The sequence below is a fragment of the Bos mutus genome, chromosome 25 (genome assembly GCF_027580195.1).
Source record: "Bos mutus isolate GX-2022 chromosome 25, NWIPB_WYAK_1.1, whole genome shotgun sequence".
Lineage (NCBI taxonomy): Eukaryota > Metazoa > Chordata > Mammalia > Artiodactyla > Bovidae > Bos > Bos mutus.
In genome coordinates, this window is record NC_091641.1 from 2,835,330 (window position 1) to 2,851,545 (window position 16,216).

The 16,216-nt window shown below is 49.8% G+C and overlaps 1 protein-coding gene across 6 annotated transcripts in view; it reads left to right on the forward strand.

Annotated features, from left to right (window-relative positions):
* Positions 1-16,216, forward strand: part of RNF216 (ring finger protein 216) — a 120,782-nt gene that overhangs the window by 70,804 nt on the left and 33,762 nt on the right. Inside the window, exon 14 of one of the 6 annotated variants that reach the window (XM_070362783.1) lies at positions 2,242-2,370. The exons of the other annotated variants lie outside the window; for them this stretch is intronic. Coding sequence (XP_070218884.1) covers positions 2,242-2,277 — 36 coding nt within the window. The 3' untranslated portion in view covers positions 2,278-2,370. Of the gene's footprint in view, positions 1-2,241; positions 2,371-16,216 lie in introns of those variants that run through there. 6 annotated transcript variants of the gene reach the window in all.

Genomic DNA, 16,216 nt, shown 5'->3' on the forward strand with positions numbered 1-16,216 from the left:
CTTCAGTGATTTGATTCTGTGGTCTGTTGCCCCAGCGCCTGGAGCGAAACCTTATCAGATAATTCTGCATCTGGTGAAGATGTCGGCTCCTGGGAACGGGAGGCACTTTGGTCTGTCCAGGGGCTCTCTGGTACTGAGAGGCCTCACCCAGGTTCTGACTTTCCGACGGTCTGTTCCAAGGTCTGTTCCAACAAATACGTCTCTTCAGTGTATTGATAAACTTAGACCATTTGTTGATATAGCATATTCTCCGTGCTGCCCCAATCTGGGCCTGAAGAATTTGCCCACAGCCGCCAGGCTGTTCGTTTAGCACTCTTCATCAGGGCAACTGGAATAGCAGTGTCTGTGTTCACATCCCAGCCCCTCCACTAACTAGTCTGTGGCCTTACACAGCCCGCCTCATCCCTGGCCTCAGTTTCCCCTACTGTGAAGAATGGGGAGGAGAATAGCCCCCTGCTAGGAGACTGGCTCTGAGGACTGAGTGGCTTGATTTGAGTAAGGTGTTCAGTTAGCCCATAGGCACTCAATGCATGTTAGCTGTTACTATTGTTCACGGCACTGTTTCCCAGCTCTCCTACTCTTAGATTTGGCAGCTTTACTCACTGATCTTTTCAATGTGCTGTACTTGTGGCTCCCATAAATTTCCCTTTTGCTTTTCCAAGGGCCATTCCAATTCTGGTCATGGTTACTGGAAAGTAACTGGAAGCCAGCAACACCACCCCTGTCATCTCCGGGGGTCATCCTCTGCTCACCTGCGTCATCGTCTGTGTGCTCAACAGTGGCTGCAGACCTCCGTTTCAGTTCTTTTATGTACTCGTTACTCTGTTATCCCAGTTTCCCTTCACCTTTCAAGGGAGAGAAGCCAGCTCTCGCCTGTAACCTGGTGACCAGCAGTAGGCTCTGCACCGTCTCTATGAGGGGCCTCTCCAGCTCCTGCTAGGAGCCGGGGTTTTCCTCAAGCTGTGCTGGGAGGGCAGGAGGCCTGGAGGCCAGGCTGTGACAGTTGTGACGTTAGTGATGGCCAAGCAGCAGCTGAAACATCAATCAGTCGACTGTTGGGTGCTGCAGGGGCAGCATCTCATTCAGGCCTGTAACTCTGCTCTGGCCCCTTCATAGACAGGAGACTGAAGCTGGCAGGTGAGCCTCTAGCCTCCCATCACCACTGAGTGAATGGCCTGGGCAAACCATCCAGATGTGCCCAGAGCCAGTCTCTTGACCAGCAGGCTGTGTGGGGAGCCTGTGTGCTTCTCCCGCCGCTCAGCTGCAGAAGGGGATGAACTGGATGCCTCGGTGAGGGCTGCAGTGCTGCTCGGGCGGCTCCTCGGCCACGTATGCGTTCCCTTCCTGAGCTCAAGCTTTAATGTTCTGTAGATTTTGCTTATGAAATGTGGATAACAATATTTACGCTGCACAAGCTCAGATGACAGAAAGTTGTATTGCCTATCTTTTGTGTCTGTGGATGTTTTCAGTAAATCTAAAGCCTTGTCGATGGCAGAGACATGAGAATGTTTTTGAGGGCCGTTTTCTCACTGGTTGGGTGAGGAACCAACAATTAACAGCACGCAGCCAGCAGAGGGCTACCGAGCCTCACAGATAGAGCCTAGATTCGGGCCTCCCGGGGGCCAGCCCAGACTGGCAGGCCCATCTCTGGACTTGGGAGTGAACTCCAGCAGTTTTGGAATCAGGTTAGAGCCAGTAATTTCAGAGGTGCCGGTACAGAATCCGGTGACCTGAGAGTCGGGAACACGTGTAGGCTTGCTCTGATGGTGGGGCAGAGGCTTGTGTGGTGTGCCATTGTGTGTAAAAGAGGAACCCATTGGCTCCTGCGGGAACCTGGAAGGGAATGGGAAGCAGTTTATCTAACCCCTTCACAGTGTGGCTTCCCCCGCTCTGATTTGTATTGGTTTCTGACTGAAGCGACTTAGCAGCAGCAGCTGTTGCAGGAACCTGCATGGCCTCTGCATGTGTGGCCCTCGCTCTGGGCTGACCCTTTCCTGGGAAGCCTTGAACGGCTCTCTGGGACAGTGGACGCAGAGTGAAGTGACCAGACACACCCGACAGAGGGTGAAGCTGTTTGGCTCTAAGAAGCCCTCAGTGGGAGCAATTGAGTGGCCAGATTCCAGACTGGTTATTGGATCCTGGCTGTAGGTGTAGTAAAAAATGCTTAGAACAGTGTCTTTATAAGTGCTTGTTGTTGTTACAATCTACCAAAAATTGTATATGGACCTTTTTTTTTTCCAGACATGCCACGCAGCATGTGGGATCTTAGTTCCCTGACTGGGGATCGAACCTGAGCCCTTGGCAGTGAGAGCAGGGCATTCCACTGGACCGCCAGGGAGTTCCCTGTATGTGGACCTTTGAATTGTGGCCTGGATGTTATGTTTCATCTTTCCCTCACCCCCGAGCCAGATTAATAGTATGTCTCTAAATAAAATATGTTTGCCCTGAAATGAACACCTTGACAGTTAGGAAATAATACCAATACAAAATACGATCGTTTTTAGCTTCTTACACCATCTAGGTAACATCAGAGTGCCCTGAAACTTGGGCGGCGGGCTCCACGCATGTGTGTGTATGAGAGAGAGAGAGGTGTCAGTGTTTTATTTAGACTAGGCTGCTAGTTAGGTTTTCTTAGGAAGATCTTTGCACAGGATCTGGTTTGTTTTGGCTTGCTTTTGTCTGGCTTTGTCTTTAAGAAACAATAACCCCTACCCCCTGGAAACATGGGCCTCAAATGAGAGTATATCCGGCATTCACTGGTCCACTTTGGAGCTTCCCAGCTGGGTGCACACCTGCCGTAGACCCAAGGTCAGCCTTGGAATAATAGCACAGGACAATAGCGGGAGGGGAAGGACTTTGAACCAGAGCGCGAGGAAGGCTAGAGGCTTTTCTGCACATCCTGGCTGTCACAGTACACTGTGTGCGTCTTTTATTTCTTCCCTAGTTGTTAGGCCTGAAGTGCCCTTCTTCCATAAGAATAAGGACTTAGATTAGACCAGCTTTTTCCGGCGCAAGCCTGCTCATGCCTACTGTGCACCTGTTCCCCTTTTGTGGCTTCTCAGGGTGTCCGGGGCTCTCTTTGGGTCCCCAGAGCACTGTTGGTGCTGTGGTGGCCGTGCAGACAGGCAGATGGGACTGGGCCGAGGTCTGGAGCAGACCGAGGTTCGCTCCACACACGCGAAGGCTGCCGGGAAGCGGCCACTGGCCCTGCTGCAGGCGCTGCGGCAAGGTCCTGACAGGGCTCCTCTTGACTCGGAGTCATACTCATTTTTTTGCACCTGCTATCAACACTTTTCCTGTCCGCTTTGTTTTGTGTTTAAGTTTGCATAAATTTTTAAGGTATGAAACTGGGGGAAAGGAATTTCTTTGAGATAGAGGTGGTACTGTGTGCTTTATGATCTGTGCGGGCCTGCTTCTCTCCTCCAATCCACGAAGGTAGAGCCCAAAAAAGCCACTCCCCTTGCAGGAGCCTCGGCTCCTGTCTGTGACTCCCTCACGTCTGTGCAGGGCCGAGGATTGACAAGCTGCTGGGCGGGAAGCACCCAGTGTGGTGACCAGCCCATAACAGCTGCTTGCTTCATAAGCGTGCTGTAGCCAAGTGTTCGAGAGGCGCTGTTATTTTAAAATGCTCACCTTTCAGTTAAATTGTGGGAGTTTTGCTATTACACATGAAGCTACCATGTTCAGACGTGAGCCGTCTTACATCCACACTGCATTCAAGGCTCCCTTCTTTGTGCTCCTGCAAGTGGGTGTCAGCCTTTTTTGAACAGTCTTCCCAAGGATTCCTTGTCTGGCAGATTTTTCTCGTAGCCTGTGATGACTTAGGGTTATTTGGGTTTTTTTTTTTTTTTCTAAACCTAGCCATATGGAAGAATTTCTTCAGAATCTGCTCTCTCCCCGTTTCGCTTGGTCTGGACTTGGTCTCTGGTCTGTAGCCTTGGCCCCCTGCGCTCAGCCCCTGACTCGTCCTCCCAGTCTGCCTCACAGTGCTGTCAGCCTTGCTTTTCCTCAGGTCACCCAGGCAGAACGTGCAGCGCTTCTAGAGCCCGGGCTTTTGACGCTCTTTCAGAAGAAAGAAGTCGAGCCTCTTCCTCCTGATTTCTCACAAGCCAGACCAGGTCCCCCACCTACCTGCCTCTGTTCATACATATGCTTTTACCTGAACCTCCCCCTGGACCATTCTCTTCCCTTCTTGTCCTGCTGTCTCCATAAAGCCCTCTCCAGTCCACCCTGCTCTGTGGATCCTTTCCACGTGAATTACCATATATAGTCAGTCAGGTAGGCAGGTAAGCATGCAGAGGCCTTTATATACTCTGGGGCTCCACAGGAGAATCTCAGTAACCTCTCTAACTTCAGCCTGCTTCCCCCACTCAGGTAGGTAAGTAAGTAAATGTTAGTCGCTCAGTCATGCCCGATTCTTTGCGACCGCAGCCCACCAGGCTCCTCTGTCCATGAGATTTTCCAGGCAAGGATACTGGAGTGGGTTGCCATTTCCTTCTCCAGGGGATCTTCCCAACCCAGGAATCGAACCCGGGTCTCCTGCACTGCAGGCAGATTCTTTACTGACTGAGCTACAAGGGAAGCCCACTCAGGTAAGGCTGGCCCCAAATGCAGTGCTGCCCACAGGTGGAGTTTGGTGGTGGCGAGAAGGCATCTCTCTCAGTGCAGAGTGTTCAGGAGACTGGTCTCGGGGATCCCACGCAGAGCAGAGCAGACGCCCACACTGTGCGTGCATGTCCCTGTCCCATTGCAAGCGGGTAGAGGCTGATAGGTACCCCCATACACCGTGCCTTTCAAGACAGAACAGACCTATAAATGCAGCTTCTTGGGCTGAGACCCAGGAAGTCTCAGCTGTCCTGTAGATTTTCTGACCAAGAGATCCCGAGAGGTCAGATAGAATCCAGAGAGAGAACTTCACTCACGAAGGTCCTCTCACCTCCCGTCTGGACCACCTTCTCAGCTCTCCTGGCAGCCTGTCACCAAGTTCTCTCCACTGCTCTCCTCCACCCTGCACTGTTGCTTGGATCAGCACAGTAGCCTCCTCAGAAGTCTCTGCTTCTGGTCTCTGCTCCGTACCTGCACCAGAGTGGTTGTCATACCAAACAAACTTGGCCATGTTGTCTCCCTGTGTAAAACCTCCACAGTCCCCATGACTCTTCAGAGGTACCTTAGGAGGCCTTCCGTGAATGGCCCTGGCTCAGGGTGGCCTCACCCGGTTCCTTTCCTGCATGTCTTTCTTCTGTTGAAATTGGTCAGTAGCATAAGCTCTCTCCTCATGCTTTGCCTTGGGAGGTAGTATATTTTGAGGCTGGTTGCTTTGCTCCTTTCTAAGTGCAGCAAACATAACTCTTCAACCTGACCATTTTGCGAAGTGAGATCATTAGTAAAGACAGAAGTAACTGATACAACTACGAGATTGGTGGGGCTTCCCTGGTGGTGCAGTGGTCGGGACTCGGTGCTTTCACTGCGGGGCCCTTTACTGTTTTGAGTGGTGAGTGGTTACTAGAAGGAATTAAGAATGAAAAAGATACTGACAGCACCAGAGCAGGCTGCCGCTCAGGTTCAGTCCCTCGTTGGGGAACCGAGGTCATTCAAGCCACGCAGCATGGCCTAAAAGAAAGGATTGTTACTCCCCCAAAGCCAACTGTACTTAGAGGCCTGACTTCTGGGAAGTCACATGTTCATCCGAATGGAAAATAAATTGGTGGCACTCTCCGTCTTTTGGGACTTAGTCACAGTCTCCACAGCCTGTTCCCTTCTGTTCCCCCAAAAGCATGACTTAGAGTCTCCACGTGTACAAAGAAGGTCGAAGGGCAGCAGTGTGTGCACAAAGGTCTGAACCTCTCTGGATCCACCGCAGCCTAATGTTTGATCACCATTGAAAGCCACTCTGTTAATTTGCAGGGGTTGCCATAACAAAAGATCAAGATGGAGGTGTTGGCACGTTTGGTCTCGGCCTCTCCCTGTGGCTTGCAGACACCGCCTCCGCCCTGTGTCCACACAGCCTTCTGCCGTGAGCACTCCAGTCAGGCTGGCTCAGGGTCGGCCGTGAGGGCCTCGGTTCAGCCACTCTGAAGGCCTGCTCTAGATAGATTCTGAACTACTGGGAGTCAGGACTTCAACATCTAAATGTAGGAGGAAACAGAATTCAGTCAGTAATAGCTGCCCCCAAAAATGTGTCCTTTTTAGCCTGTGTGATTCAGTTGAGCAAGCCATATAAAACTGGAGTGGTAAAAAAAAAAAAAAAAACTGGAGTGGTTATAACTGGGCTCCCAGTAAGTCACAGACAGGTCTCAGAGCTTCAGCAGGCACGCCCGCAGTGTTTCCAGGTTGTCCGGCGTTTATCCAGGCACACAGGGCAGTTACTGCTGAGCCCGAGTGGAGCGGAGCTTGGAAGCCTGACAAAAGGCAAACGGCTTCTGCTGAAGTTTTATCCTGCTGTCCATCTGTTGTTGTTTTGAGTAGTTGCTGTACGGAAGGAATTAAGAATGAAAAACAAAGATGCTGGTAACACCAGTGCACCACTCTGGCAGCTCTCTGCAGGGCCAGGTGTTCACACAATCGCTGTAGCCTTTCTAGGGAAGGGGCATAAAGGAGGGTAAGGGACATGCTTCCTACTGGGTGACCTTCCACTCTCCCTTCCTGGGCTGGGCTCGTCTTGCCTTCAGGGAAGTCTGGATGGGCTCCTTATATGGCCAGCAGTACAGGTTCCCCTTCGGTATGCCACGTAACTGGAACTGAGAGTTGCGGCCATGGATAAAATCTAAAGACAGCTTGAAAAAGTTGCGAGGGAAGTCACATTTGCAACATACTGTGTTACGAGACCCATTTCAAGACCTTAGTTGCACTTTTGCCCACAGAGGTCACCTTTGGGTTTTTGAACATGAAGAAAACGAATGAACAGCGGGGGTGGTGGTTCAGCATGCTTCGGGGGCAGACGGTGAGGATACACCATCGATTAAGTCCCTCCGATCACACAGATAGCGGCGTCCTAAGGTCTGCTTATACTGGAGTGACGAACTGCGCTGAACGTTTTAGTCCAAGAATAAGCAAGAAAAGAAAGGTCCGTTTGTCTTCATCGGCAGTCAGCTCCGCACTCTCCCCTGGTTCTGAATGTCTCTTCTGGGCGGCTCCCTCAACATGGCGTCAGGTGCGCCTGCCTGCCCGCTGGCTGGGTCCTTCTCTGCACCAGCACCCAGCCTCTGTGGTCAGGCGAGTGTGTGCTCGGTGCGGGTGGCTTACATGCGGCCCTGGGGAGCCTGCACCAGCAGCGTGTGTTTGCACGGTGCTTCCCAAAATGCACTGCTCACCATCTCGTTTTCAGCAGAATATTTAGCAAATGTGATACTTTCAGACCCTGATTTACAGACATAAAGGCCTGCAGGCCTCACTGCTGGCCCCGCCCTCATCTCACTCTCTCATGCGGTTTGGTCCCCTGCTGTTACATGTATTGATGGCCTTTCACTCGACAAGACAAAGTGATAATTTCATGAGCATGGAGTATACTGTGCTACTCTCCATAGCCACGTTGAAAAGAATGGATAATGTATATAGTCAGCTTCCCTAAAAGTTGCCAGTGGTGAAAACTGATCTCCTAAAGAACTCAGATTACCTGATACTTTCTTGTCTGAGCAGAAGTGTCAAAAGAATCAGCAAAACCAAGACCTGTGTAACGAGAGGTCCGGCCTTCTCAGACTTTACTGTGTATTCGCATCACTTAGTAACCCTGTCAAAACGCAGATCTGCTTGGTAAGTCTTGAGTGGAGCCTGACGTTCTGCCTTTCTGACACGCTCCCGGGAAAGACGGTGCTGCTGCTCCTCTGGGGAGCAAGTAACTGGGTAACCATCCCCTGAGGAAGCCATCTAGCCACTCGTCTGCATTAAAGTGTTCTCTGATGTCCTTTATAGTATTCTGTCCCACAGAACTAAAAATCATTGATTAAACTGCTCTTGTTCCTAAGGGAGAGGACTAGTTTTCAGTTTGAATAGAGAGCCATGTGGGCATGTCAGTAGGGGTCTAAGGATAGCAGTGCCTGGAGACATTAGATGGTTGGCGTGCTAACCAAACACATAGTGTTCTACTGTTTGCTGTAACAGAAATATTTGAAAGAATTCACACCACAACTGGAGTGGCCAAAGCATGTGAAGTGGGAGTGTGGAGGGTGTGCAGCATTGGGAGGGAGACCGAGCTGGTTGTTCCTGCACCGAGACAGGTCTCGTTTTCCTGTTCCCGTGCCTCGTGAGTTGGAACTCTTCCACTTGCATTTTTCACCACGACCTTGTGACGAGTGACCTGGTGTCGAGTGACGTTTCTTCCTCCTGTTTCTGATGCTTGTATTCAGTCATGTTGCTTGGGCCCAAGAGAGGCCTTCCTTTCTGTCGCACTTAGGAGCAAGGAGGGAAAGGTTGAAAGCCCACTCGAGCTGTTTCCTCTGAGGGGGGGATTTGTTTGGTTGTTTTTAATGAGAGTGTGAGAAGCGCCTAGCCCAGCGGCAGACCCTCCGTGCAGGCCTGCTGTGTGAACCAGTAAAGAAGGGCGGGGTGACTGCCTCCAGCTGTGTCTGAGGAGAGAGCCTTCCTTCCAGCACCAGCAGCACGTCAGCACGCCATGTCCCTCTGGGCTTTCTTAACCTGCTTCGTCCGAATCAAGCAGCCCTGATCGCACCCCTGGTTGATAGCAGAACCGGAAGAGGGAATGCGAAAATGCCCATGGAGATCAGAGGTGACAGCGCCCTTTCATCTGTTTACCACTGTTTGCTCCTTCCTTTTCAGGAAAACAGTGAGCCTTCTGTCTCTTTAGGATGTACAGAATTTGGGAAAACTCGGGGTTCTTTGGAAGAAAATCATTCCAAAAACCTTTGCGAGTATGTGGTGCCATTGATTCCTATCCCTTTTCAAGGAGCTGACCGTATGGCTGTGGGCACATGAGATGTTTATAAATGTCCATCCTCTCCCTGGGCAGTGAAGAAGGAAGACCCCGAGCTCTAAAGAGAAGAGTTTTGTGGTCAGGTGTAGCGCAGGCAGAGTACTGCAGGGTCCACAGAGGAGGGTTTAGGCAGACTGTGATGCCTAAAGAGAACACAGTTTGATAACTTCAAGCAAGCACTGCTGATGCTACTTTGCCCTCTGCTTGGCCCCCAGTGGGTACTTAGTAAATTTTTTAAGTGGATGATGTCAGCATAGAATCTGCCCTGCAAACCTTAGGAACAAAAAAAGAGACATACCCACAGGTATGTGCTGTGACTTTGGGCTCCACAATCACTGCCAATGGTGACTGCAGCCATGAAATTAGAAGGTGCTTGTTCTGTGGAAGAAAAGCTATGACCAACCTAGACAGCATATTAAAAAGCAGAGACATTACTTTGCCTACAAAGGTCCGTCTAGTCAAAGCTATGGTTTTTCCAGTAGTCATGTATGGATGTGAAAGTTGGACTATAAAGAAAGCTGAGCGCCGAAGAATTGATGCTTTTGAACTGTGGTGCTGAAGAAGACTCTTGAGAGTCCCTTGGACTGCAAGGAGACCCAACCAGTCCATCCTACAGGAGATCAGTACTGGGTGTTCTCTGGAAGCAATGATGCTAAAGCTGAAACTCCAGTACTTTGGCCACCTCATGCAAAGAGTTGACTCATTGGAAAAGACCCTGATGCTGGGAGGGATTGGGGGCAGAAGGAGAAGGGGACGACAGAGGATGAGATGGTTGGACAGCATCACCGACTCAATGGACATGAGTTTGAATAAGCTCCAGGAGTTGGTGATAGACCAGAGAGACCTGGCGTGCTGCAGTTCATGGGGTCACAAAGAGTCGGACACGACTGAGCGACTGAATTGTGCTGACTGACTACGTGCTGATGGAGAAAACAAGCCCCGAGGAGCATCCGGATGCGCTGGTGCTCTCTAATAACCAGAGACTTAGAAACACACATGGCAAAGGGGAGAGGAGCCAGGGAGAAGTGGAGCCCCACTGGGGGTCAGCCGTAGGAGAGCCTGTGCAGGCCAGGCACCCACCAGAGGTGTTGCATTTGCTTGTGAATCCTTGTGCTCCTCCAGGGAGATCTGAAGAGTGGTCATATTTGAGAAGAGACTGCCCATTGCAGTAAATAGCAACAGACGCTTCCTTTTATTCTCCAGACGTTCTGCTACGCTGTTGTCTTTATTCCTTTCACCTGGGGCGACAGGTGGGGCTGGCCTTGAGCTTTAAAAGTGGAGGAAAATCCAATGGGACTTTACAGTTACCAGCCTGGAAGTATACCTGAAACCACATCATTTTCTTTTTTACTGGAGTTTCTGAAATAACTTCCTGTATGTCATTTTTTTTCTCCAGTCTGTCTACCCAGCATGGCAAGCCATAAAATCTCCAATAGAGCAAGTCTGTGTGTCTGTCTCAGGGAAAAGGAAGAAAAAGGAAACTAGAGAGACTTCATTGTCCCAAGGGGTCCAAAAAGGAGTGAGTGGGGGCCACATTCAAGGGGACAGCAGCCTCCACAGGGGAACGCTCATGCGTGACCTCTGCTTCCTTATAAAAGTCCACTTCTGCGAGGGGAAGTGAGCGCCACTGGAGAAAGAGTGGGACTGAGGGGTCAGCAGAGAGGTGAGCAAGAAAATGGAGCGATGCCGATGTGCAGAGGGTGTGCGGGGAGGTGGCGGCCCCGGAAGGAGTCGGCCCAGGAGTTGTCGCTCCCTGTCCTCTCCGATGCGCTCTGGCTGTCCCCACCCTACCCCCGCCGCCCCTCCAGGAACCTGTTCTCCTCCCAGCTTTTCCAGAAATCATTACCAATCTCGTTACCAGCAATGGTCAGAGGAGCTATAACTGCCAGTTGGAACAGCTGTGTGGAGGCTGTTCCTCCTTCCTCATACACTCTGAGGCCTGACTGCCGGCCTTCAACCCAGCTGTGCTGGACAGTAGTGCTGGTACCGCTGTGGGTATCCACGAGGAGTCCTTTGCTGTAAATTGGAGCTAAAGTTTGTAGTAGCCAGGACGCTGCTACCAATGTGGGGTCTTACGTTATGTGAATGATGCAGTGCTAAGGCATCAATAATGAACAGAATGTGAGCCAGGAGTTATCTGAGTGTTATCTAGTGGTGAATGGGGCTCAGAGTTGAGCCAGTTCTTGGTTCCAGAAAGCCTGACACTACAGGGCTTTGGATTCCTATCCCTGTAGGACTACAGAAGGCCAGAAATTCTGTCAGGAATTGTGCAAGACTTCACCAGAGAGAAACGCAAGTAGGATGTGTGTCAATACTCCGGTAGAGAGAGCTGGCTGTGATGCTGTCAACTAGCCCGAAAGAGCGACTGCCAGCCCCCCAAGCATAGCAGTCTTACCCACTCTTTCATCCGTCATCTTTCCATTTAAGAAACCCAGTCTACTCACCTTAAAGGCCCCACCACTCAGAAGCTTCCTGTTTCCCTCTCTCTGCCCAGGACTCCACCCCTGGAGCACCCCAGGACTCTGACCTCTGCCCCTTCGTGTTTGTCCCCACTTGCCTGGGGTGACCTCATCCAGGCTGTCTTAAATTCCTTCTGCATGCCAGAGCCTTCCACATCTGGACTCCAGCCCCAACTCTCCCCAAGCTCCTAGCCTAACGAGTTCAAACCACACCACCAAGAACTCCCCAAATCCACCACATAAAATCTAAATCTCTTCTGTTTTCTTCAGGAATAACTCCATTCTTCTTGAGTCCTGGGGGAAAAACAGCATGATTACAATAATGTCCCCATTTGCTAGTTCATCAAATATGGGAATATAGATAAATCCAGACTCCACTTGATTAATCCCATCAGGAAACATCATTTGTTGTTAGAGTTGCAGATACTACGTCTCTCTAATGTCTTTCTTTTTAGGTCTTGTTTTCTTGACAAGGGTTTCATAAGAGTACACTGACAACTTTTCATAAACCATGGATCGTAAAATATTCAGATGACTATGATGAGACCTGCATGCTAGATCTAAAAAGATTGTAACATACCTGTTTTCCAACTGCACTAATCTCATGGGTTGGGTTTTGTGAGAAAGCCTGTTAATGAGAACTGACTAAAGATGTCCTTGTCAGAGAAGCTTGTCTGGTAAAACGAGAAGACGTGGGAACTTTTCTTCTTCACCCTGGTATCTAAAGACCAGTGTTGGTCTGTATGGTCTGGAAGCTCCACCCTCAGGGAAACTGAACACGGAGTCAGGGGGGTTGACCTGGTATCCCTGCAGCCCCTCGCACCTGTCTCTGAGGACTGAGGGTACCACTCGCCATACAGTGTTGGCCCAGTAGGCAAGGATTATCTGGCTGGTAAAGGACCGTAAGGTCAAGCCAGGGCAAATTTCATAATCATTACCATTTTTGAGAAGAATTTCCCACTGCTGCCTTTTTTCATCTTCCATACTGAAATAGTGGCAGGAGCTGATCAGAATAGCCTTTGAAGCCTCCAAGATAGTTAACATCCCAGCCTGCATGCTCTGTCCTCCAGGGCTCATCCTGGAGATTGACCTTCAGATTAGTCTATTTTTACATGAGACTCAGTTCTGCAATGCTTCGTTATCTAGTCTTCAGCTCCTTAACCATAGAAGGGGAGAAAGGAGGAGTACGTGGGGCAGTCATAGAAACAGCAGTAAGGAAAAAAACCATCTGGCCAAAAGAAACATGAGGACTCCAAGGGCCCAGCAGCCCTTGGGTAGGGTAGGGATGGCTGTGGTAGACGCCTGTGGCTTTGCTGGTAACAGCTCAGAGCGACTGGCATACACTGAGACCATAATGCGAGTTACCAACAAAAGGGTGAATTGTGTCCTCTTCACTCTTAAGAGGTTCATCCCAAATGGTTAAAAAGTGAAAATGGCACTTCTCATTCATGTTGCTGCAGATGGCATTACTTCATTCTTTTTATGGCTGAGTAGTATTCCATCGTATATATGTGTGCGCACCACTTCTTTATCAGCCCATCTGCCGGCGGACACTTAGGTCGCGTCCATGCCTTGGCTTTTGTGAGTAGTGCTGCTGTGAACCTTGGGGGTGCGTGTATCTTTTCAAAGTAAAAGTTCCTGTCTTTTCTGGATGTATGCCCAAGAGTGAGATTGCTGGATCATGTGATAGCTATTTTTTTAGTTTTTTGAGAAACCCCCATCCTGTTCCCCATAGAGACTGTATCAATTTACCTTCCCTCCAACAGTGTAGGAAGGTTCCCTTTTGTCCACACCCTCTCCACCGTTTATTATTTGTAGACTTGTTGATGATGGTCATTGTGACCGGTGTGAGGTGATACCTCGTTGTAATTTTGATCTGCATTTCTCTAATAGTGATGTTGAGCATCTTTTCATGTGCCTATTGGTCATCTATCTTTGGTAACTTTTAAAGTTGCACTTCGTTCTCATATCTTTAACCCATTTTTATATCAGATTTATTTTTTTACTTCCCAATTTTTGCCAGTTCTCTGTACGCTCTAGATATTAATCTGCTTTCAGTTTTAAGTGTTCCAGATATCTTCTCCTAGTCAGTCACGCATCTGTTACCCTGTCTGTGGTGTCTTCCCTAGGATGAAACTACTCAGTTCACTAAGTGCGCCTTTGTAGTGTACGCTTTGGGGGATGTGTTTAAGAAATCCTCTCCTCACGAAAGAGCAGGTATTTGTCTGCATTCTCTTCTGTTAGGTTTAACATCTGAGAAGGTGTGGCTTCCAGTCAACGCCTTCCCTGTCTTAGAGAGCCTGACTGACCTGTGCGGCACAGCTGTCAGTCCAGGCCTCTTTGGGGATGACTGTTCATTTTATTACAATTATATTCAGCTCATGGGCTCCTCTGCTAGCATGTGAACCTCTGTGGGGTGGGAAGGAGGGGGCGGTACAGGCTCAAGGAGCAGCCAAGCTGCCTTCAGGAGACACAGGCCACAGCGAGGGTCCTGCAGGGCCTCCCTCTTTGGAAACTTCTGCTCCTCAGGCAGAAGGCCGGGATCAGAGACCTTTGTGAGCCATCCTGTCCAGTGTCCACCAAAGGTGTTGTGAACCCTGAGTCCTGCCCCTGGTGCTGGGACCGCTGCCAGCTGTACACAGTGCCCCCTGGAACCGCACCCACCTCAGACTCGGCCCTTCCGCTGAGCGGCCTGGGCCTGAGGCCCCTCCTTCCTCCTGTGCTCAGACCTTCCGGCGCCGCCTCTGCCTGGTCCTGAAGCCCAGCTGCGTACACCTCCCCGCCTGCAGCTGGACCAGACTCGGGGGGAGAGGTGCCCAGGTGGCCTTCATTCCTGCTCAGGCTTGCGTGGCGGGGCCTGGTTTCTCTGCTTTTCTGGTTTACAGTGCATCTGTAAGTCATCCTCTAAAGAAGCTTTTTGGTGTTTGAATGGATAAATGACTGACTGAATCCTAAGTTGATGGCTTTCAGATTGTTTTGACTGTGATTTATAGTAGGAATGTATTTTACCATAAAATCAATGCATACATAAACATGAATATGTGTAACTAAAGCAATAGTTTTACGAAATAAATACCTGGTATATGGAATGCACTCTTGTATCTTTTCTGTTCTAGTTTTTGTTTTTTAAAATCCACTTACTGTATTTTACTAAAATAATTTCATAACCCACCAATGGGTTCTAGTCCATTGTTGTATGAATCATAGCTGTGAGTAGCTGGTTCCCCAGACTTGCCTTTCACAGCCTCTGCCCGCCCGCCCTTTCAAAGCTGTGAGCACAGCATGAGGCCTGAGAGACCTGGGGCCCAGGTGGAGGTGTGGCTCCAAGACCTGTGAGCTTGCCAAGGGAGGGGGCCAGTGGAGGGGGTTTGAGGACTCCACTCACTTAAGTCCTTTTTCAGAGAACACTCTTTAACCTTTTTACTCTGGGTGCGTGCCAGAGTCCTTATCACTATCTGACGGGCCCCAGACACCCCGCCCTTCTTTCAGCTCACTGGCCTTTCCACCTCCCTCCTTGCTGTTCCCATGGCCTGGAATTCCTTCCCCTAGACATCACAAAGCCTACTTTCTCTTCTCTCTTAGGTCTTTGCTTAAATACACCTTCTCAGAGAAGCCTTCCCCCGCCACCCACTTTCAAATTATGAATAGCAGCCCTTTCTGCAACCCAGCACCGTATTTTCCCCCTGAGCACCTATAATCTTGTCTCACTGTGTGTTTTACTTATATGACATATGTTGACCTTTCCCTCAGTAACTTCTGGAAAGGTGGGCGACTGGTATTTGTCCATTTTATTCCCCATTACTGAGAGTAGTCATCAGAGTATATTAGTATGCACCTGCTGGCAATGGCAACCCACTCCAGTACCCTTGCCTGGAAAATCCCATGGACGGAGGAGCCTGGTAGGCTGTAGTCCATGGGGTTACGAAGAGTCAGACACGACTGAACGACTTCACTTTCACTTTTCACTTTCGTGCATTGGAGAAGGGAACGGCAACCCACTGCAGAGAATCCCAGGGACAGGGGAGCCTGGTGGGCTGCCGTCTATGGGGTCGCACAGAGTCGGACACGACTGAAGTGACTTAGCGGCTGGCATTGCCATGGGTGTTGCTTATATTGTCCCCAGGGTTCTGTTAAGTGTACATTCTAGAGAAAGTCATACGTGAATAACTATTAATGATATGAGGAAATTGATATTTTTGTGGTTATTTCAATAAAGGTAAAATTGGACTTCTATTATTCCTGGACACCCGGGAGTAATTTACATTTACGTTACATCCCACCATTTCTTAGAAGTCCTGGCTGCATAGTACAGTAAAAAGCAGACAGCCATGGCCTTGGCATAATGGCCTTTCCCAGTCAGGGTTTATGTTACCCTCTCCTAGGGAAGATCCCCTGGAGAAGGAATTGGCAACCCCACTCTGGTATTCTTGCCTGGAAAATTCCACAAACAGGAGCTTGGTGGATTACCGTCCACGGGGTTGCAGAGTCGGACCCAACTGAGCACACCCGGCGCTCTCCAGACAGCCCAGCTATCTCCACAAGTCTCGGCGCCTTTACAGCTTCCTGTCCCTAGGGGTCAGCAGCAGCACAGAAACCAGATATGAACCGCCTGGTCGGATTGTCACCTGATCTTGGTGAATTCGAAGAAAAGGGGTGTTTGGCTTCCTTCTAAGCTGCAGGAATGAGATTGGGAGATTTCTTTTTTCAGAATCTCATTCTCTGCATAGAAGTGGTAGGGTGTGCATCCAGTGCACACATTTTTTAAAATTCCCATAGTTTTGTGTGTGTGTGTGTGTGTGTGTGTGTGTGTCCATCAAAAAAAAGGAGCACC